This window comes from Zootoca vivipara, chromosome 12, assembly GCF_963506605.1.
Source record: "Zootoca vivipara chromosome 12, rZooViv1.1, whole genome shotgun sequence".
NCBI classification, from domain to species: domain Eukaryota; kingdom Metazoa; phylum Chordata; class Lepidosauria; order Squamata; family Lacertidae; genus Zootoca; species Zootoca vivipara.
In genome coordinates this window covers 40915813-40938425 of record NC_083287.1, presented here as the reverse complement: position 1 = coordinate 40938425, position 22613 = coordinate 40915813, and the positions used below count along the sequence as shown (strand labels likewise).

The following is a 22613-nucleotide window of genomic DNA, read 5'->3' as shown; positions in this document are numbered from 1 at the left end:
TTGCCCTCGCCAGTGCTGTTAGGCTCCTTCAGAAAGATCCCATACGAGCAGAGACTCTGCTCCTGCCCATTGGGGGAGGTAGGCAGCCCCGAACATCTTTTTTTTTAGATGCCCTCTGTTCGATAAGGCACACAGAGATACCATCGCCCCCATTCTGGAGAGCCTGGCCAACCTCCCAGATAAGGCCAAACTAAAGGCCCTACTACCGTATTAGGAAAGGAGCAAAAGTTAACTCGGACGGTAGCCAGATTCTGCACGCAGATCTGCAGGACCAGTCTTCCCCCACAGAACAAGACAGCCACTGCAATAGCAAACTCGGTATTGGACTGTGGGAAGTAGTTCCTTCGCTCAGGTACGAAACTGAGAACTTTGAGCAGCACCAGGGGAAAAGCCAGCTGGACCCGCCCTCTGGAAACATAGCCCCTTCAAACTCATAGACTTATAGCCACCCCGAATGACAACTCCCATAGCCTTGTAAAGCATTTTTATTTTAATAGCTGGTATATGGCCGTAATAAAGCTTGATTGATTGATAATTAACAGTTACAAGCAGAGTTCAGGACAAAGATTCAGCAGGCTGCTAGCAAAATATATGAAGAGATATTTTGGTTTTTGCCTTATATATATTAGTTGTCATTAGTTGTCAAGGTAATGACATGAAATAGACACAAAAGTAGTCCAGAAAGGCATACAACATGTTTCGGAGCACACAACTACAATGATGTGCAATAACTGTGGCAGGCTTTTTATATGATGAAGTTAAAGTAAAAGAATAGTAGTTCTCAGGGCAGATGCACTGCCAGAAAAAAAAAATATTAGTAATCTGTATGTAATATTGAAATAAATATTTACTACAGAGAGATTTGGAACCTTCTGGATGTAAAACATCTGCTCTACCACTCTGGATTCCATACACATGTGTATTTTAGGCCAATAAGAAACTCAAGTGACCAAGTGATCCAGTCTTAGTGAAGGTTCATTCTGAGTACATGCAGAATGGTTTGAGAGGAAGGATAAAACCTGTTTAGAATTGCTGTGAAAACTGTCAAGGGAGGAGTTTCTATAACTTTATAAGCAGATATTTAAAATATTATCATTAACAAATATTTCATGCTTAACCTACATATATACACATACTACCCTCCAATATAAAGTTTCTTTGATTTCTGTCATATTCTTCAAAACAAGAATGGGATCATAGATGAACAGCAGAAGCAGGGCCAGCCTACTCTTGAGGCGGACTGCAGCAGCTGCCTTAGGAGGAAGGAATCTCACCCACCCCTGCCCAAAAAGCAAAAGAAACTGCAGCTTCTGACAATATCTTGTGCAGCTCTCATGAGATCTTGCTGCCAGGGTGCCCTCCCTGCTGCCCACCCCCCACTGCTGCCAGTGAAGAAGCAAGGAGAAGCAACTGTGGCTCTTATGTTCCCCCAAGATCTCACAGACTTCTCACAAGATCTCACTGGAACACAGAAGCTGCAACTGCACAACCCCAGTAAGTGAAGCTTCAGCTGGGGCACAGCACCTTCCTCTTTCACCTCAGAAAGCAAAATAGGACAGGCTGCACCTGACCAGAAAACCTCGCTGTGAGCTAAAGTCTGTTCTTCTCAATAGAAGTTTTTCTATTAATTTAAAGGTCTTTCAAATCACATTGTGAATGATAGCATAGCTATGTGAGAGTAGCTCCTTTATATACTTGCCAACTAATATATCACTTCATACCACTTCATACCATAATACATTTGTTAGCCTCTAAGGTGACACAAGATTATTCAATTATAATAGCTATGGGAGGTCATGGATCAATGCCTTGTCGTGGCGAAGGGGCTTGAATAACTCAGAGAAGCTATGAGCTATGCCATGCAGGGCCACCCAAGATGGACAGGTAATAGTGGAGAGTTTTGACTAAACGTGATCCACCTGGAGAAGGAACTGGCAAGCCACTCCAGTATCCCTGCCAAGAAAACTCCATGGACAAAGACAACAGGCATATAAAAGTTATGACGCTGGAAGATGAGCCCCTCAGGTCGGAAGGCGTCCAACATGCTATAAAAGTTATGACGCTGGAAGATGAGCCCCTCAGGTCGGAAGGCGTCCAACATGCTATAAAAGTTATGACGCTGGAAGATGAGCCCCTCAGGTCGGAAGGCGTCCAACATGCTACTGAGGAAGAGCGGAGGACAAGTACAAGTAGATTCAGAGCTGATGAAGCGGCTGGGCCAAAGCCGAAAGGACGCTCAGTTGCGGATATGCCTGGAAGCGAAAGGAAAGTCCGATGCTGTAAAGAAAAATATTGCATAGGAACCTGGAATGTAAGAACCATGAATGGAGGTAAGCTGGATGTGGTCAAAAATGAGATGACAAGAATAAATATCGACATCCTGGGCATCAGTGAACTGAAATGGAAGGGAATGGGCGAATTCAGTTCGGGTGACTATCATATCTACTACTGTGGGCAAGAATCCTGTAGTAGAAATGGAGTGGCCCTCATAGTCAACAAAAGAGTGGCAAAAGCTGTAATGGGATGCAATCTCAAAAATGACAGAATGATCTCGATACGAATCCAAGGCAGACCTTTTAACATCACGGTAATCCAAGTTTATGCACCAACTACCGGTGCTGAAGAAAGTGAAATTGACCAATTCTATGAAGACCTACAACACCTTCTAGAAATGACACCAAAGAAGGATGTTCTTCTCATTACAGGGGATTGGAATGCTAAAGTAGGGAATCAAGAGATAAAAGGAACAACTGGCAAGTTTGGCCTTGGAGTTCAAAATGAAGCAGGGCAAAGGCTAATAGAGTTCTGTCAAGAGAACAAGCTGGTCATCACAAACACTCTTTTCCAACAACACAAGAGACGACTCTACACATGGATATCACCAAATGGGCAGCATCGAAATCAGATTGATTATATTCTCTGCAGCCAAAGATGGAGAAGCTCTATACAGTCAGCAAAAACAAGACCTGGAGCTGACTGTAACTCAGATCATCAGCTTCTTATAGCAAAATTCCAGCTTAAACTGAAGAAAGTAGGAAAAACCACTGGGCCAGTAAGATACAATCCGAATCAAATCCCTTATGAATACACAGTGGAAGTGAGGAACAGGTTTAAGGATTTAGATTTGGTGGACAGAGTGCCTGAAGAACTATGGATGGAGGCTCGTAACATTATACAGGAGGCAGCAACGAAAACCATCCCAAGGAAAAGGAAATGCAAGAAAGCAAAATGGCTGTCCAACGAGGCCTTACAAATAGCGGAGGAGAGGAAGCAAGCAAAATGCAAGGGAGATAGGGAAAGATACAGGAAACTGAATGCAGATTTCCAAAAAACAGCAAGGAGAGACAAGAGGGTCTTCTTAAATGAGCAATGCAAAGAAATAGAGGAAAACAATAGAATGGGGAAAACCAGAGATCTGTTCAAGAAAATTGGAGATATGAAAGGAACATTTCGTACAAAGATTACCATAATCAAGGACAAAAGTGGTAAGGACCTAACAGAAGCAGAAGACATCAAGAAGAGGTGGCAAGAATACACAGAGGAATTATACCAGAAAGATATGGAGGTCTCGTACACCCCAGGTAGTGTGGTTGCTGACCTTGAGCCAGACATCTTGGAGAGTGAAGTCAAATGGGCCTTAGAAAGCACTGCTAATAACAAGGCCAGTGGAAGTGATGATATTCCAGCTGAACTATTTAAAATTTTAAAAGATGATGCTGTTAAGGTGCTACACCCAATATGCCAGCAAGTTTGGAAAACTCAGCAATGGCCAGAGGATTGGAGAAGATCAGTCTACATCCCAATTCCAAAGAAGGGCAGTGCCAAAGAATGCTCCAACTACCGCACAATTGCGCTCATTTCACACGCTAGCAAGGTTATGCTTAAAATTCTACAAGGCAGGCTTAGGCAGTATGTGGACCGAGAACTCCCAGAAGTGCAAGCTGGATTTCGAAAGGGCAGAGGAACCAGAGACCAAATAGCAAACATGCGCTGGATTATGTTTTTTTTAAAAAAAAGATTTTTATTAATTTTTCAAACAAGAAATACACAAACAAGACATATAATATAACACTGTCCCTTCATTTTCCCTCCACCCACCGGTCCACTTCTGCCACCAGTAGGGCCCGTGTGCTTTAGGAAACAAAGGGGTCCAATTGTGAGTTGAGTTCTGCTTCCCCCCTCCCTCCTCCCTCCATATCCCCCCCCTGCCACTGAGAGAACAGGGAGGAAGGAGTTATGGGGATCTGCATCCCCCAACTTTTTCATAATCATATTAATAAACCTAGAGAAAAAAAAGAGAAAAGAAGAAAGGAAAGAAGAAAAAAAAACAAAAAGAAAATTGGGAAGAGTTCAAGCTTCCCAGTTCTTATTATTTTGACATCTTAATTGCGACTCCCTCGGTTGTCTTCCTCATGGTTTTCCTTGCAAATTCTAATTACTTGTGGCGAATTTTCCAACTCAGCTTCAAATCTTAATCTTATAATATTAACTCAATCCTCCTCCTTTTTCATGCTGCCCTCCCACAGGTCCCCTCCTGCCACAAGAGGTGCCTGCAGGGTACAGCACTTCCAAGGTTCCATTTCCTCCTCACCCCTCTGGGCACCCCCTGCCACTGAGTGCCTCAGAGTAAGGAGAGGGGGGCAGGCAGCTTTCTGCCTAAACACCTCACTTAACCTGCAATAATTTACAGTAACTTAAAAATTCTTTCCAAGCCATTCTTATACTCCCTTAAGGAAACATAACACTTTTTTCCCTTTCTTTTTTACGTTCCATCTCCTCTCCCTAAGTCTTTTCCCCCCAATTGGTTCAGCATTTCCATTGTCATGCCAAGATTTCGAAGACCGTCTTTCAGAAACCAAAACAATACCTTTTAACTAAAGTTTTTACCCCACACCCATTCTTTCCCAAATCCATCTCCAGGCCTTTGCCCCCCCCCTGCCCCTGTCCTTCCCATCCCTCAAACACCTCACTCCACATTTTAACCCCTCCAGGATCTTCAAATCCATTAAACTTTAAGTCCCTTAGTCTCTCATCTTCTTGTTCTGGTTGTTTTTCCTCCTTTTGGAAGTCATATTTTGCTTCATCCCAAACAAATTTGTCACAGTCCAAGTCCTCTTCCAATTGTTTCTCCTCACACACAGTCTCAGAATCAGCAGTCTCCAAATTTAAATTTAAATTATCCTCTAAGTCCTGGACTTGGACTTCAATCTCAACTGGTGGTAAGTTGGGATGATGCCATTCCTTGTAGAAATCTTCCCATGACAACAAGTAGTTCAATACAGTCTCCTGGAAGGCTCGAGACAGCTTTGTTTTCATACCTCTCGTAACCGCAGATAAACAGGGGGTAGGGAACAATGGGTACTGAAAAATTCCTCTCTCAGACGATCGACTCCATTTTGGCTGTTCTTTTTCTTGATTCTTAACTCAGTCCCAAATCCATTCTTACTTCCAATTTAAATAGTTCTTTCACTTTTACCAACAATTTTTCCTGTTCACAGCAATACAATCAATCCACCCAGTCTTTTGACAGTTTGACAGCTTTTGACAGCTGTCAAAACACTCTTCCCCTTAATGCCGCTGTACCTCAAGGGGTGCCGGACTCGGGGGCTGAGATGGTTCCAAAAAGTCTTTTTTCCCTCTCAGGACCACAGTTTCAAATTCTTTCGTTATTCAGCTTTGGATTTTTTTTTTTCCAAACGCCTCCCAGTTTCCCATTAGGAAGAGACCGGCTTCCGTTTCTTTAAGTCTCTCCTATTTTCCAATCAGCAAATTTAGGATCCCGATCAAAGTTCCACTTACTTCTTTAGGAATCTTTAGTATCAAATCGGAAGAATCCGCCGCTTGCCGGGTCAGGACTCGGAGCTTCGCTTCCCGGAGGTAAGATGTGGCCCAAAATGGCTCCCGCGGTTCAACCCCACCGGCTCACGATCGCTCTATTGAGCTCTCGGGCGGCGGGGGATCCGCCAAACGGAGCAGCCGCTGGACGCCTGAGTCATCGGAACTCTCGATCCGATGCTTTTACGGGGAGTCCGCTCGCTCTGCGGACTTCCCCCCCCTCCGAGAAGCCAGGGACCTCGGCACGCGAAGTCCCTGCGTCCTTCTCACCGCCGCGACGAACCGGAAGTCCAAACATGCGCTGGATTATGGAGAAAGCTAGAGAGTTCCAGAAAAACGTCTACTTCTGCTTCATTGACTATGCAAAAGCCTTTGACTGTGTCGACCACAGCAAACTTTGGCAAGTTCTTAAAGAAATGGGAGTGCCTGATCACCTCATCTGTCTCCTGAGAAATCTCTATGTGGGACAAGAAGCTACAGTTAGAACTGGATATGGAACAACTGATTGGTTCAAAATTGGGAAAGGAGTACGACAAGGTTGTATATTGTCTCCCTGCTTATTTAACTTATATGCAGAATTCATCATGCAAAAGGCTGGACTAGATGAATACCAAGCCGGAATTAAGATTGCCGGAAGAAATATCAACAACCTCAGATATGCAGATGACACAACCTTGATGGCAGAAAGCGAGGAGGAATTAAAGAACCTTTTAATGAGGGTGAAAGAGGAGAGCGCAAAATATGATCTGAAGCTCAACATCAAAAAAACCAAGATCATGGCCACTGGTCCCATCACCTCCTGGCAAATAGAAGGGGAAGAAATGGAGGCAGTGAGAGATTTTACTTTCTTGGGCTCTTTGATCACTGCAGATGGTGACAGCAGTCACGAAATTAAAAGACGCCTGCTTCTTGGGAGAAAAGCAATGACAAACCTAGACAGCATCTTAAAAAGCAGAGACATCACCTTGCCGACAAAGGTCCGTATAGTTAAAGCTATGGTTTTCCCAGTAGTGATGTATGGAAGTGAGAGCTGGACCATAAAGAAGGCTGATCGCCGAATAATTGATGCTTTTGAATTATGGTGCTGGAGGTGACTCTTGAGAGTCCCATGGACTGAAAGAAGATCAAACCTATCCATTCTTAAGGAAATCAGCCCTGAGTGCTCCCTGGAAGGACAGATCGTGAAGCTGAGGCTCCAATACTTTGGCCACCTCATGAGAAGAGAAGAATCCTTGGAAAAGACCCTGATGTTGGGAAAGATTGAGGGCACTAGGAGAAGGGGACGACAGAGGACAAGATGGTTGGACAGTGTTCTCGAAGCTACGAACATGAGTTTGACCAAACTGCGGGAGGCAGTGCAAGACAGGAGTGCCTGGCGTGCTATGGTCCATGGGGTCACGAAGAGTCGGACACGACTAAACGACTAAACAACAACAACAACAACAACAATGGGAGGTTATTTTTATACATTCCTATATTAAAATATTTAGTAAAATATGTAAAATATTTAATAGGATCTTAGAACTATAGAGTTGGAAGGGACCTTGAGAGTCATCTGGTTCAATCCCCTGAAATGCAGGAATCCTGCCAACATATGTCCCTGGTGGGGCTTAAACCACCAACCTTCTGGTTAACTGCCAGACACACTGAACCACTGTGCGACAGGAAAACCAATATTTGTGTGTATTAGGGGGAAATGTGCATACAAATGTACAGGTGAAACTTGAAAAATTAGAATATCGTCAAAAAGTTCATTTATTTCAGTAATGCAACTTATTATTTTTTTATTTTAATTTTAATTTTTACAAATGCTCTCTTTTGGAAATTCCACAGTAATAAAACAAATAGTTACAATAATACAAAAATAAACATCACTATTACAATTCATTAATTACATTCCATTTATAATTGACCCGCCTTACAACAAATAATTACAATGTCAACAAATAAAGGCATCTATCTCATATATTGGTTTCACCTTTTAAGTTGCGTTACTGAAATAAATGCACTTTTCGACGATATTGTAATTTTCCGAGTTTCACCTGTAGGAGATAGACTCATGACATGCAAAGTGAGATATGTCAAGCCTTTATTTGTTGTAATTGTGATGATTATGGCGTACAGCTGAAGAACACCCCAAATTCACAATCTCAGACAATTAGAATAGTGTTTAGCTATTCAATCCATAACACCAGAAAGGGTTCCTGAGCCTTTAAATGGTCCCTCATTCTGCTTCAGTAGGAATCACAAACATGGGAAAGGCTGCTGACCTGACAGTTGTGCAGAAAGCCATTATTGAGACCCTCCACAAGGAGGGAAAGCCTCAAAAGGTAATTGCAAAAGAAGTTGGATGTTCCCAAAGTGCTGTATCAAAGCACATTAATGGAAAGTTATGTGGAAGGGGAAAGTGTGGAAGAAAAAGGCGCAGAAGCAGCATGGATGACCACAGCCTGTGGAGGATTGTCAGGAAAAGACCATTCAAATGCGTTGGGGACTTTCACAAGGAGTGGACTGAGGCTGGAGTTAGTGCATCAAGAGCCACCACACACAGACGGATCCTGGAGATGGGCTTCAAATGTCCTATTCCTCTTGTCAAGCCGCTCCTGAACAAGAAACAACATCAGAAGCGTCTTACCTGTGCTAAAGAAAAAAAGAATGGTCTGTTGCTCAGTGGTACCAAGTCCTCTTTTCTGATGAGAGCAACTTTTGCATCTCATTTGGAAACCAAGGACCCAGAGTCTGGAGGAAGAATAGAGAGGCACACAATGCCAGATGCTTGAAGTCTAGTGTGACGTTCCCACAGTCTGTGTTGATTTGGGGATCCATGTCATCTGCTGGTGTTGGTCCACTGTGCTTCATTAAGTCCAGGGTCAACACAACTATCTACCAGGAGATTTTGGAGCACTTCATGCTTCCTTCCGCAGACGAGCTTTATGAGGATGCTGACTTCATTTTCCAGCAGGACTTGGCACCTGCCCACACTGCCCAAAGTACCAAAACCTGGTTCAATATCCATGGGATTACTGTGCTTGATTGGCCAGCAAACTCGCCTGACCTGAACCCCATAGAGCAGGGGTGTCAAACTCAAATTCATCGGGGGCCGCATCAGCAGTTTGGTCACCCTCAAAGGGCCGGTTGTATCTGTAGGACAATGTGTCCACTCTTTATTATCATAAATTATTGTCACTGCATTCAATTATTACTTTTTTGTAATAATGTAAGTAATAACTAGCTCTGAAAGCAGAAACATAGTCAGAATAATGGCAAGTAGATATTCAAATGTACAATTATTGTACAATTTATTGAAAAATGATTTTTGATAACTGCACTGGGTGGTGGAGGCTCGCTAGGGTTTCATGCAGGAGCTTTGCAGAGCTACTGGTACCTGGAGATGCTGGGGTCCTTCTGCATGCAGGACAGATGTTCTGCCAGTGAGCCACCACCCTTCACCAAAGGGACTGGCTGAGGTTGACTCACTGGAGCTGCTCTCCTGGTTCCAGGGTTTAAGGGCCAGAAGTATAAAGCAGCATCCTATGTTTCTGAGGAGAGGGAGAGGGAGAGGAGGGGAGGGGAGGGAGGAAGGAAGGAAGGAAAGAGGGGAGAGAAAGAAGAGTAGGAAAGAAGGAAGGGAATAAAGAAGGAAAGAAAAAGAAAGAGGGAGAAAAGATGGAAAGGGAGAAAGAAGGAAGGAAGTAGAGAGGGAAAGAAAGAATAAGAATGAGGGAGAGGAAGAAAGATGGGAAGGACGGAAGAAAGGAAGGAAGGAAGGAAGAAAAGAGGGAGCAGGAGGGAGAGAGGAAGGAAACAGGGGAGAGAAGGAAAGAAAAAGAAAGAGGGAGAGAAGACGGAAAGGGAGAAAGAAGGAAGTAGAGAGGAAAAGAAAGAATAAGAATGAGGGAGAAGAAGAAAGATGGGAAGGAAGGAAGGAAGGAAGGAGGGAGTGGGAGGGAGAGAGGAAGGAAGGAAAGAGGGGAGAGAAAGAAGAGTAGGAAAGAAGGAAGGGAATAAAGAAGGAAAGAAAAAGAAAGAGGGAGAGAAGACGGAAAGGGAGAAAGAAAGAAAGAAAGAAGGAAGTAGAGAGGGAAAGAAAGAATAAGAATGAGGGAGAGGAAGAAAGATGGGAAGGAAGGAAGGAAGGAAGGAAGGAAGGAAGGAAGGAAGGAAGGAAGGAAGGAAGGAAGGAAGGAAAGAGGGAGCAGGAGGGAGAGAGGAAGGAAAGAGGGGAGAGAAAGAAGAGTAGGAAAGAAGGAAGGGAATAAAGAAGGAAAGAAAAAGAAAGACGGAGAGAAGACGGAAAGGGAGAAAGAAGGAAGGAAGTAGAGAGGGAAAGAAAGAATAAGAACAAGAGAGAGGAAGGAAGAAAGGGAAGGGGGGGGTCGCCGCCTTGATTCAGCGCCAGAAAAGAGCGCAAAGGGACCCCCAGGGGCAAAAAGCATTTCCCGTGCAGCGTGAGGCAGTGGGTGCCCGTTTTAGCAGACGTGCGTAAAGCCTCAGAGCTGCACGTTCGTGAGGCTGAGCCGCTGCTGAGCTCACGTTCATGAGGCTGAGCCGCGGCAGGAGGAGGAGGAGGTGAGGCAGGAGGAGGAGGCGGCGGCTTGTCAGGTCGGTGCCCGGCAGCACCATACGGAGAGTGCCGAGCCTCTGGGATGCAGCAGTGCTCTGTAGCACTTTGAATCCTCCTACTCCTCCACGCGGCGCTGCTGGGTGCTTTGTCTGTGCTTCAGCAGCAGCAGCAGCAGCCGTTTCCAGGCGCCGAGCCGTGGCAGGAGGAGGAGGATTCAAAGTGCTACAGAGCACTGCTGCGTCGCAGAGGCTCGGGACTCTCCGTGCGGCGCTGCTGGGCGCTGACCCGGCAAGCTGCCTCTTCCTTCTCCTGCTGTGGCTGGGGGCGCTCCACGCAGCACTGCTCCGGCCGCCTTTCTACCCCCCCAGGCCCCAGCTGTTTGTCGGCGCTTTGTCGGCACGGCGCTTCAGCAGCAAGGTCCCGCTGCTGGGTCCCGCTGGCTGGGGCGCTCGGCGGGCCACATGACGAGGTCTGGCGGGCCGGATTTGGCCCGCGGGCCTTGAGTCTGACACCCGTGCCATAGAGAATCTATGGGGCATTGCCAAGAGAAATATGAGAGACATGAGACCAAGCAATGCAGAAGAGCTGAAGGCCGCTATTGAAGCATCCTGGTCTTCCATAACGCCTCAGTTAACGCCACAGGCTAATAGCATCCATGCCACGCCGCATTGAGGCAGTAATTGCTGCAAAAGGGGCCCAAACCAAGTACTGAGTACATATGCATGCTTCTACTTTTCTGAGGTCCAATATTGTTCTACAGTGGTACCTCGGTTTAAGTACACAATTGGTTCTGGAAGTCTGTGCTTAACCTGACGCGTACTTAACCTGAAGCGAACTTTCCCATTGAAAGTAATGGAAAGTGGATTAATCCGTTCCAGACAGGTCCACGGAGTACTCAACCTGAAGCGTACTTAACCCAAAGTATGAGTGTAATTGGTTCTGGAAGTCCGTACTTAACCTGAAGCGTACTTAACCTGAAGTGAATTTCCCATTGAAAGTAATGGAAAGTGGATTAATCCGTTCCAGACGAGTCCGCGGAGTACTTAAACTGAAAGTATTCAAACCGAAGCGTACTTAAACCGAGGTATGACTGTATTTGCAATCCTTGTTTTATTGATTTCATTTAATATTCTAATTTTCTGAGACTGTGAATTTGGTGTTTTCTTCAGCTGTATGCCATAATCATCAAATTTTCAACAAATAAAGGCTTGACATATCTCGCTTTGCATGTCATGAGTATCTCCTATACTGGTTTCACCTTTTAAGTTGAATTACTGAAATATATGAACTTTTCGACGATATTATAATTTTTCGAGTTTCACCTGTATATGCTAGTGAAAATAAGCCTCAAATTTGTGTTTGAGAAATGCACACTAAATTGCTGGTGAATTTTCATGAGCATCTTTAATTAATTAATTAATTTACAAAATTAAAAATTCTGAAGTGGAAATGTTGAACTAACTAAACTTAAGATTGGAAAAGTGAGAAACCAAGAGAAACTAAATAAAAAAATTCCTTCAGTAGCACCTTAAAGACCAACTGAAGGAATTTTTTTATTTTACTTCGACTCAGACCAACACGGCTACCTACCTGTAACCAAGAGAAACTGAAACTGACAGATTCATCTGTCCCCAATGCCATCAAGAATATCTAAAATTTCAGTAGCAGCTAAAAAGTGTAATTGTGCACTGAAACAGCAAAGCAAAACAAAATAGTATGTATGCACCACAAAGTCCCATCTCTTGATGTATTACATTTTCTTAGCATGGGACAAAAAGCACGTTAGAAAGCAGCAAGCTATACATTTTTAAAAATATGACGGGGGGGGGAGTGCATTTTTATTTTACAGTGGCTTGTAGTAAAAGTCACTATTTATATCTGTTTTTGTAATGCTACTCTGGAAAGGCAGAAATCAAAGCTTCCCAATCATGCAATCCCACTACTTTTTTGTAACAGCCATATGTTAAGCATAATCATGAATGTGTGTTAACAAATGGCCCTATGTAAAGATTGTTGTATCCTTTTTGTGAACTGCTTTGAGGTTTGTCTGTTTTTACAGTCAAGCAGTATATAAAGTTCCAGCACTGCACTGCATTATCTTACCAATAAGCTATAAACTTTCAAGTATGCCTACCCTTTTGTTGCTTGACGTCGTTTTCTTATTTCTGCAGAATCTTTGGCTTTCACAGTTTTGGAATCAGCCTATGAAGACAAAGTTATATAAAACTATACAGAACTGTAGAACAAATGGAATGGAAATAATAGCCCTATTCAGCATCTAATACATGACTGAGGAGTGTGCCAAGTAGCCAGACCCCTATACTATGCCCGCCAAGTAGCTCCTGGCACCCACATACACAGCACAAACACCTACAGGGAGGAAGCCTTCACACTGTACTCATGGGTGTTTCCAGCAAACATACTGCTTTTTATCGTAAGTATCATGCCTGAAATCTCACTTATTTACAATCATGAAGAAACATTCATACAACAGGAAGATTTAGGTTGGTGTTGCATCGTATCTTTAGAAAAGAATTTTGAATTCTGAAAAACAGCATACTGATAATTTGTTGAGCAAAATGAATGTAATATGTTTCCAGCTCAGTGCTACGAGGAGTACAGTGGAACCTTGGTTCTCTAACGCCTTGGTACTCGAACATTTTGGCTCCCAAGCACCGAAAAGCCAGAAGTGTTCCGGTTTTCGAACATTTTTTGGAAGCCATACGTCCGATACGGCTGTTGGCTATTGTTTCCAGGGTGCCTGCGCCAATCGGAAGCTATGTCTTGGTTTCCGAACATTTTGGTAGTTGAATGGACTTCCAGAATGAATTATGTTCGTGAACCAAGATCGCACTGTATATACTTCAATTCTCTCCCTACTCCCATTAAAATGCTGTTTTCATAACCTTCACTAAGCCAAATTTGTCACTACAGCAAAATATAAAAGAGTTAGAAATTACTGGTGCAAATGCTTTGTCATTACAATGTTCTTCTGTACTTGAATATTAAGGCTGCAGTCCTATATGGACTTCCTTGGGAGTAAATCCTATTTAATTCAACGGGGGTGGTGGGGTGGAGTCTGAGTAGACATGTATAGGGTTGCACTGTAAATAAATAAATCCCTGTTGTTGTTGTTGTTTAGTCGTTTAGTCGTGTCCGACTCTTCGTGACCCCATGGACCAGAGCACGCCAGGCACTCCTATCTTGCACTGCCTCCTGCAGTTTGGTCAAACTCATGTTCGTAGCTTCGAGAACACTGTCCAACCATCTCGTCCTCTGTTGTCCCCTTCGCCTAGTGCCCTCAATCTTTCCCAACATCAGGGTCTTTTCCAGAGAGTCTTCTTTTCTCATGAGGTGGCCAAAGTATTGGAGCCTCAGCTTCATGATCTGTCCTTCCAGTGAGCACTCAGGGCTGATTTCCTTCAGAATGGATAGGTTTGATCTTCTTGCAGTCCATGGGACTCTCAAGAGTCTCCTCCAGCACCATAATTCAAAAGCATCAATTCTTCGGCGATCAGCCTTCTTTATGGTCCAGCTCTCACTTCCAGCTCCCAGTTACTATTTCTTTTTTTAAAAAAATGTTGCTTGACTTGCACATGATGGGGGTCCGAGAGCTTTGGCTGGTATAAAATGAATGGTCACTTTTTCCCTTTTCTTTTTCTTTCTTGATGTGCACTGTTTGTGTATTTTAACTACAGTTGAGCTTTGGCTGCTGTGAAATGGGGGCTGCACTTTGAGAGAGGGGCCTGATGTTCACATGCCATATCCAATGTTGAGGTTTGCCTACTATGTAATGGTATGGAGTGAGGCATAACTGATTTGTGCCAGCTGGAAAATTTAGCGCATATTTATTTCAGTGCCTGGAGTGAAGCAGGCTACAAAATTTTGTCGAATCTGTTCCTGGGAAAGCTACATCTGTTGACCTCTGAGAAGAAAACATGGTAACTCTATTTGACCCCTGCAATTTGTAAGTGTATTATCTGAGCATCTTTCTCAACTACACACTATGAGCAGGATTGCCAACATTTCCTTTTTTTAAGGCTCTGCTCCTCTGAGTTTTGTGCAGTTGCCTGTTAGGCAGACAAAAAAATTTTAATGAAAGCTGCAGTCCTATGCATTTTTAAGTCCTCCCCTCTAACTATATGAGCAGAATCTGAAGCTGGAGACTGCTTTCCTCACTGCCATGCCACAAAGAGCTTCACCTGTTTAATTTCCATATGTCAGGCTGATGTTAAAGGTGAAGGTGAGTAAAAACAGAAGGGAATCCTAATGCTGCAATCAAATATATATTCTTCGAACCAAGTCCTTTTGCACTACTAATACAATCCAATGCATATTAAGCAGAAATATGTCTACTACATACAACAGGGCTTAATTGCATCTGCATCTGATGAGAGTCCTGCAGAGCTCTGCCTATTGTTATCCCTGGCTCAACCTATCAGTAGTGGCAGCACAGCTGACCTGACTTCCAAGCAGCTGAGTTGCTGCTGTTTAACAGGAGGGACAGTGGGAGAGTTCAGACCATGGGTGTACCCAGCGAGGGGCGGGAGGGGCAGCTGCCCCCCCCCAGAAGAAAAAATAAAAATTCCCGTATTTTACAGACCATAACCCGCACTTTTCCCCTTCGAAAACTGAAGGGGGAAAGTCGCTGCAGGTTATGGAAATTGGGCTGTTTCCGCCCCTTCCTTGGCTGCAGCCAGCGACAGGAACGTGGGGGGGGGAGAAGCAGCCCGAAATCGGGCTGTTTTCGCCCCCTCCGTGGCTCCCCTTCTTCCTTTTTTTCTCTCTCTCTCCCTTACACCTTCTTTTCTTCCTTCCTTCCTTCCTTCTTTTTTTCTTTCCTTCCTTCTCTCTCTCTCTCTCTCACCCATCCCTCCCTTCCTTCCTCCCTCCCTCCCTCCCTCCCTTCCTTCCATCTCTCTCTTCCCTCCCTCCTTCCTTCCCTCTCTCTTCCCCTCTCTTGCCCCCCCCCAATTTTGATCCTGGGTACGCCCCTGGTTCAGACAGCTAAGATATTTAATGTTACCTAAAAATGAATGTGTTAGTATTGAAGTTAACTGGGAAGGGAAGCCAGTGTTTTTCCATGGGGACTGAGATGGAGGATAGCTGTAAATTTTCATTACAAGAGTGTGGTAATCTTTCCTGCATTGTAGGGGACTAGATGATTTTCAAGGTCCCTTCCAACTCTACAATTCTATTATTCTATCTTTCTGCAGCTGGAGTCATGAGACTGACATTGGGTTACAAGATGTTTACATATGTTAATTGACTAAACTCCTCCATGTTAAATCTATATTCCCTTTGTTCTAAACAGCCTGAGGCAGATAGGCTGGAAAGCTCAAATATTGGATTTTTGCTAAATTAAGCCTACAGACTTTATACTGGGAGCAGAATATGCTTATATGTGTATGAAACAACATATTTTCTTTGTTTTTGTAATGTTTGAAGCCAAGTTCTGTTAGTAAAGCTTTTTTAACCATTTTCTGGACTGGAGAAATTTATTTCTAAACAAGAGCCAGTTTTACAGTAAGAAATTCTTCTGCTTGCATTTATTTTTTAAAATCTCCACAGAGAAGTTAGGAATGTCTGTGCTGTGCAAGCACATTGACAGGAGCACCACATAGGGTCCGCTCCTGTGTTTGCTAAGGACCACATGATACTGTACAACTCTCCTCAATCATTGAACTATTTGGAGGATATGTTGTTAGTTGACCCCCATGGCTCAGACATACTGCTCATAACCATCAGGAGTCATGAATTCTGTACTGTGTCCAATTTTATGAAATTCCCTTCCATCCAATTTTATGAAATTCCCTTCCAATTGAGGTCCTGTTGAACATCTGGCCATTATAGACTTTTTTTATTCAGTTTTTACAGTTTTTTACAGTTTTAACTCATTTTTAGTTTCACTGTATGGGGTCTCTTGAACTTTGAGATTAACTGTAATTAAACAGCACATAAATTGTTGAAACAAATAAAAATATAGAGTTCAAATAAACATTATCTAAATGTAAATACCTAAGGTAAATCCAAAGAAATTGCAGTGATGTTCTTCAAATCCTACGGTTATAACTTTGGAGAATAGCCTTTACCAAAGGTGTCATGGGCTTTGAAGAAACTCGATCTCGGGACACAAGGGAGAATTGTGCTAAGAGGAAGGCACACTTGGCAAATCCACACCATGATCAACTCCAGAATTGGCCTCCACAGTCACTTATGGACCCATTGTTAAAACCGTGTTTATGGACGACAATCTTACTCGGCTACGAGTGATCGCCAAAGAAGAAGAAGGATACCTACATTTGGCCACTTGGCCATTGATGGATCACTGGTCTAAACCAGAATGGTTGATTTTCTTTTCAATGAGTCAGTATGCTATCTCCTCCATTATTATTTCCTCTGCTTAACAAAAGGCTCAAGCTGCATGCTGAATATATATATTGCCAATGTTATGCCTAGCCATTCATATTCAAAAGATATAGCCATAATGTTACCAGAGGAAGGAGTATAAACTTGTAGTTGTAAATAATGCTTCATTCAAAATTTATATTTTAGTAACCAAAATAGGAAGCATTACTTACTCCTTCTGATTTCCCTGCTTTTGTTTTCCGTGATTCTTCCATCCTTTTTTCAGATTCTTTTTCCTGACCTTCCTGTTTCACATCTTTTGCTGGAAATGTTTCTCCTGCTTTTCCTGTGTCAGGTCCACTGACAGCCATTTTTTGTACATCTGTTCCTTTAGGTTTTGTTCCTTTTTTGCCTTTCTTCTGTACATCTTTTTCATCTTCAATTTCTATATGAGGGAATTGCCAATCTGGAATAGTTGGAGGTACTTCAGCAAGATGAATCTTAGCCATCTCTGCTTCCTATTTAAAAATAAATAAATACAACCTTTACAATTATTTAATGTGAAATGTACAGTTTGTGAGGAGGGGGGTCCTAGAGTCAGCAATATATGGAGAAACCCAGACAAGACTAAAAGAAAAATGAAACCATAATAATTTAAACAGTTTCAGCTCAGAAGCAACAATATTATCTGGATTATATTGCACTTGCCTAGAGATTAAGTTTCTAACACCAATTGGCCAAGTTGGCATAATAGCATAGAATGTTGACAAACATTCCAGCTGCTCAGGGAATCAAACTGTCAGCATAGTTACAGTTGCGTTTCTGTGGGGCTGTAATAAAGCTCACATGAATATTAAGAACAGCAGCAGCTGGGGAAGACAGCAGACTGAAGGTTGGGAAGAAGCTCATAGACAATAGAGCAATTTTGTTTTCTGTTCCTCCAGTGGCTAAGAATCAAACAAATTCAAATAAAAATAAAAATAGTTTAAACTAAACATTGGGAAGAACCTCTTGATAGTGCAGGCTGCTCAACAGTGACACAAACTGCGATAGATAGTTACAGTGGGTAGCCGTGTTGGTCTGACGTAGTCAAAACAAAATAAAAATTAAAAAAATTCCTTCCAGTAGTACCTTAGAGACCAAATAAGTTTGTCATTGGTATGAGCTTTCGTGTGCATGCACACGAAAGCTCATACCAATGACAAACTTAGTTGGTCTCTAAGGTGCTACTGGAAGGAATTTTTTTATTTTCTTGTGATAGTGGTGGATTCTTCTTCATTAGAAGCTTTGAAATGGAGGGTGAGTTGCTACCTATCGAAGATGCTGTAAAGGTAAAGGACCCCTGGGCACTTAAGTCCAGTCAAAGGAGACTATGGTATGCGGCTCTCATCTCACTCATTTGGCTTTTTGGACTGAGAGAGCTGGCATTTGTTCACAGACAGCTTTCCAGGTCATGTGGCTAGCATGACTAAATTGTTACTGGCGCACAGAGGTCCATGACGAGTGCCAGAGCACACAGAAACACTGTTTATCTTCCCACCGCAGCGGTACCTATTTATCTACTTGCATTGGTATGCTTTTGAACTGCTAGATTGGCAGGAGCTGGAACAGAGCAACGGGAGCTCACCCCGTCGTGCGGATTCAACCCACCAACTTTCCAATCAGCAAGCCCAAGGGGATCAGTGGTTTAGACCACAGTGCCATCCATGTCTTGAAGATGCTGTAGAAGTGCATTTTCTACACTATCATGAAGTTGGACTAGATCAGGCATCCCCAAACTGCGGCCCTCCAGATGGTTTGGCCTACAACTCCCATGATCCCTAGCTAACAGGACCAGTGGTCAGGGATGATGGGAATTATAGTCCAAAACATCTGGAGGGCCGAAGTTTGGGGATGCCTGGACTAGATTATCTTTGGTGGTCCTTCTAACTCAATGATTCAATGGCTCACCAAAAGGGAAGCTAAATAGCAAGAAGTCTGAATGACTGACAGAATGGTGCAGCATAAGGGTACAGAAAGAAGAATAGAGGATCAACGGGGAAAAAAGCTTGACTAAGCAGAGACATGAACGAAGAAGAGCACTTGGGGGGGGGTGTACAGTGCTTATGAACAAAGGGCCTAATGCTGTGACTGGGGAGGGACTGGAGACAGGAGTGTGAGAGAAGTTGCCTAACTTGAAGGCCAAAGTAAATAATGGAATGAAAACCAGAGAATTGGAAAGGTAGAAGCATTTTGAAGGAAAGAGTCAAGGAGAGAGAAGGCAAAATCTCACAAAATAGCTAGGGAGAAGTATGGCTAACCACTATTGACAGGAAGGAAGTGGACAAGAAGGACAGTTTGCAGGTCTTGTTATTGTGGGCATGAGAAACAATGGAATATGAAGTTGTAGGACTAAAGTCTAGACCAAATCAAGGAATTTCACTTATTCCTTCTACTGTGCTTTGTGATCTGAGAAATCTACAGCAGTGGAGTGCGCATGAAGGTTGAATACACATGGTGGTTTTTAAAACAACCCCTAGTTCTAGCAATTTATGAAACCTAAACTTGTAACTGTTTCTCCTTTTAATGTTTCTTAACAACATCAACGTGGGTGGCGCTGTGGTATAAACCACTGAGCCTTGGGCTTGCCAATCAGAAAGTAAGCGGTTCGAATCCCTGCGACGGGGTGAGCTCCTGTTCTTCGGTCCCAGCTCCTGCCAACCTAGCAGTTCAAAAGCACATCAAAGTTCAAGTAGATAAATAGGTACTGCTCCGGCAGGAAGGTAAACAGCATTTCCATGCGCTGCTCTGGTTTCGCCAGAAGCTGCTTAGTCATGCTGGCCATATGACCAGGAAAAACTGTCTGCGGACAAACATCAGCTCCCTCGGCCAGTAAAGCAAGATGAGCGCCACAACCCCGGAGTCGTTCGCGACTGGACTAAACTGTCAGGGGTCCTTTACCTTTACCTTTTAACAACATCAAAACAGTACAAGCAATACCTCTAAAGCTTTCTGTAGTTTCTCTTCAAGCATTTTCTTCTCTTGTTCAAGAGTCTGAATACTTGCCTACAATGTCAAAATATGTTTAGGCATTTGAATTCACAATTTGGGTTTCTTACCAAAATATTCATACAGCAACATTCTAGAATATTCTCTACCATTCCACAAATATACACTGCACCTATTACATAAAGATATACAAACATATTTGTTTTTCCAATTATGTCCCAGAGGATCTGTTCCAAAAGAAACTAATTACCAATGCATTAATTGAGTTGAAATGAGGCCTGATTACTTTAAGTAATAAGTGAGGGGGATATGTTTTTTGTGAAATAAAAGAATCCTTCTCTTCTAAAGCTATAATAAAGCACGAAATTTATTAGGTTAAAAGCAAGAGGTTAAAAGCAACAAAAAGGGCTTTTATGGGTATGTCCGTAGCAAAAGGAAAAACAAGGAAACAGTGGGGTCACTTAGGGGAGAAGATGGTGAAATGCGAACAGGGGACAGAGAAAGGGCAGAACTCCTCAATACCTTCTTTGCCTCAGTCTTCTCCAAAAAAGAAAACAATGCCCGACCTGAAGAATATGGAGCAGATGATTCAGCAGGGGAAACACAGCCCAGAATAAGTAAGGAGGTAGTACAAGAATACTTGGCTAGTTTAGATGTATTCAAGTCTCCAGGGCCAGATGAACTACATCCAAGACTATTAAAAGAACTGGCAGAGGTGATTTCAGAACCACTGGCAATAATCTTTGATAATTCCTGGAGAACAGGCGAAGTCCCAGCAGACTGGAGGAGGGCAAATGTTGTCCCTATTTTCAAAAAGGGGGAAAGAGAGGACCCAAACAATTACCGCCCAGTCAGCCTGACATCAATACCAGAAAAGATTCTAGAGCAGATCATTAAGCAAACAGTCTGTGAGCACCTAGAAAGAAACTCTGTGATCACTAAAAGTCAGCATGGGTTTCTGAAAAATAAGTCATGTCAGACTAATCTGATCTCATTTTTTGACAGAATTACAAGCCTGGTAGATGAAGGGAACGCTGTGGATGTAGCCTATCTTGATTTCAGCAAGGCCTTTGACAAGGTGCCCCATGATATTCTTGTAAAGAAGCTAGTAAAAAGCGGGCTAGACAATGCTACCATTCAGTGGATTTGTAACTGGCTTACTGACCAAACCCAAAGGGTGCTCATCAATGGCTCCTTCTCATCCTGGAGAGTAGTGACTAGTGGGGTGCCACAGGGTTCTGTCTTGGGCCCAGTCTTATTTAACATCTTTATCAATGACTTGGATTATGGGCCTGAGGGCATCCTGAGGAAGTTTGCAGATGACACCAAATTGGGAGGGGTGGCTAATACCCCAGAGGACAGGATCACACTTCAAAATGACCTTAACAGATTAGACAACTGGGCCAAAGCAAACAAGATGAATTTTAACAAGGAGAAATGTAAAGTACTACGCTTGAAAGGCACAAATACAGGATGGGAGACATCCATGTGAAAAGGATCTAGGAGTCTTGGTAGACCACAAACTTGACATGAGTCAGCAGTGTGATGCAGCAGCTAAGAAAGCCAATGCAGTTCTGGGCTGCATCAATAGGAGTATAGCATCTAGATCAATGGAAGTAATAGTACCACTGTATTCTGCTCTGGTCAGACCTCACCTGGAGTACTGTGTCCAGTTCTGGGCACCACAGCTCGAGAAGGATACTGACAAGCTGGAACGTGTCCAGAAGAGGGCAACCAAAATGGTCAAAGGCCTGGAAATGATGCCTTATGAGGAACGGCTTAGGGAGCTGGGTATGTTTAGCCTGGAGAAGAGAAGGTTAAGGGGTGATATGATAGCCATGTTCAAATATATAAAAGGATGTCATATAGAGGAGGGAGAAAGGTTGTTTTCTGCTGCTCCAGAGAAGCGGGCACGGAGCAATGGATTCAAACTACAAGAAAGAAGATTCCACCTAAACATTAGGAAGAACTTCCTGAGAGTAAGAGCTGTTCGGCAGTGGAATTTGCTACCAAGGAGTGTGGTGGAGTCTCCTTCTTTGGAGGTCTTTAAGCAGAGGCTTGACAGGCATATGTCAAGAATGCTTTGGTGGTGTTTCCTGCTCGGCAGGGGGTTGGACTGGATGGTCCTTGTGGTCTCTTCCAACTCTATGATTCTATGATTCTATGATAATTCTAAATCAAACAATGTTACTGATAATGGTGTCACAGCTGTGTGATATTGGATATTGTATAGTAAAGATCAAGTAACAGCTTAATGATTGCCAAATCGAAATATGTCCAGAAAATATATTATTCCTTGTAGATAGAGATGAAAGAGGAAGTAGGAAGTTCAGCACTCTTCTCTCACTTCCTCTTTCAGCTCTATGTGGTTTTCAAGGCTCAGAACAGGACCGGAGCAGCAAAACAGAAAGAGGACTGACCAGAAAGGATAGGAGGAAAGGGTTGGGTGGTTAGGTAGGAAGGAAGGAAAGGGGATACTGGTATGGAAGGAAAATAGAGTGACCAAAGGAGAAGAAGTCAAATTCCACAGGAGATATGAAAAGGCGAGCCTGGACTGCCCGGGCCAGGAGAGGGAGACGGTAAACACAAACATATGGATCCTCTTGAAATTGTGCAAGTCCCTGCCCTGTCACTACCATCCAATCTGTCTCCATTGTCTAAGCCATAGTAATCATGATCTAGTAGTTTCAAGCACAGCTATGTTGCAAAACATGGAACTAAGAGCTATGTTGCAAAACATGGAACTAAGACATATACAGTAGTACCTCCAGTTGCAGACGGGATCCGTTCTAGAGGTCTGGCCGGATCCCAAGGTTTTCGCAACCAGAGGACCCGCTTCTGTGCATACGTGCACAGCGGTAGAACGCTTCTGCGCATG

At 43.3% G+C, this 22613-nt stretch overlaps 1 protein-coding gene across 1 annotated transcript in view; it reads right to left on the bottom strand.

Moving 5' to 3' along the window:
• The window catches only part of CCDC7 (coiled-coil domain containing 7), a 168184-nt gene that overhangs the window by 121038 nt on the left and 24533 nt on the right, over positions 1-22613 (bottom strand). Inside the window, exons 13-15 of the mRNA XM_060281028.1 lie at positions 19727-19792; positions 16981-17265; positions 12534-12601 (exon numbers count right to left, since the gene is read on the bottom strand). Of these exons, the coding sequence (XP_060137011.1) occupies positions 12534-12601; positions 16981-17265; positions 19727-19792 (419 nt within the window). The remainder of the gene's footprint in view (positions 1-12533; positions 12602-16980; positions 17266-19726; positions 19793-22613) is intronic.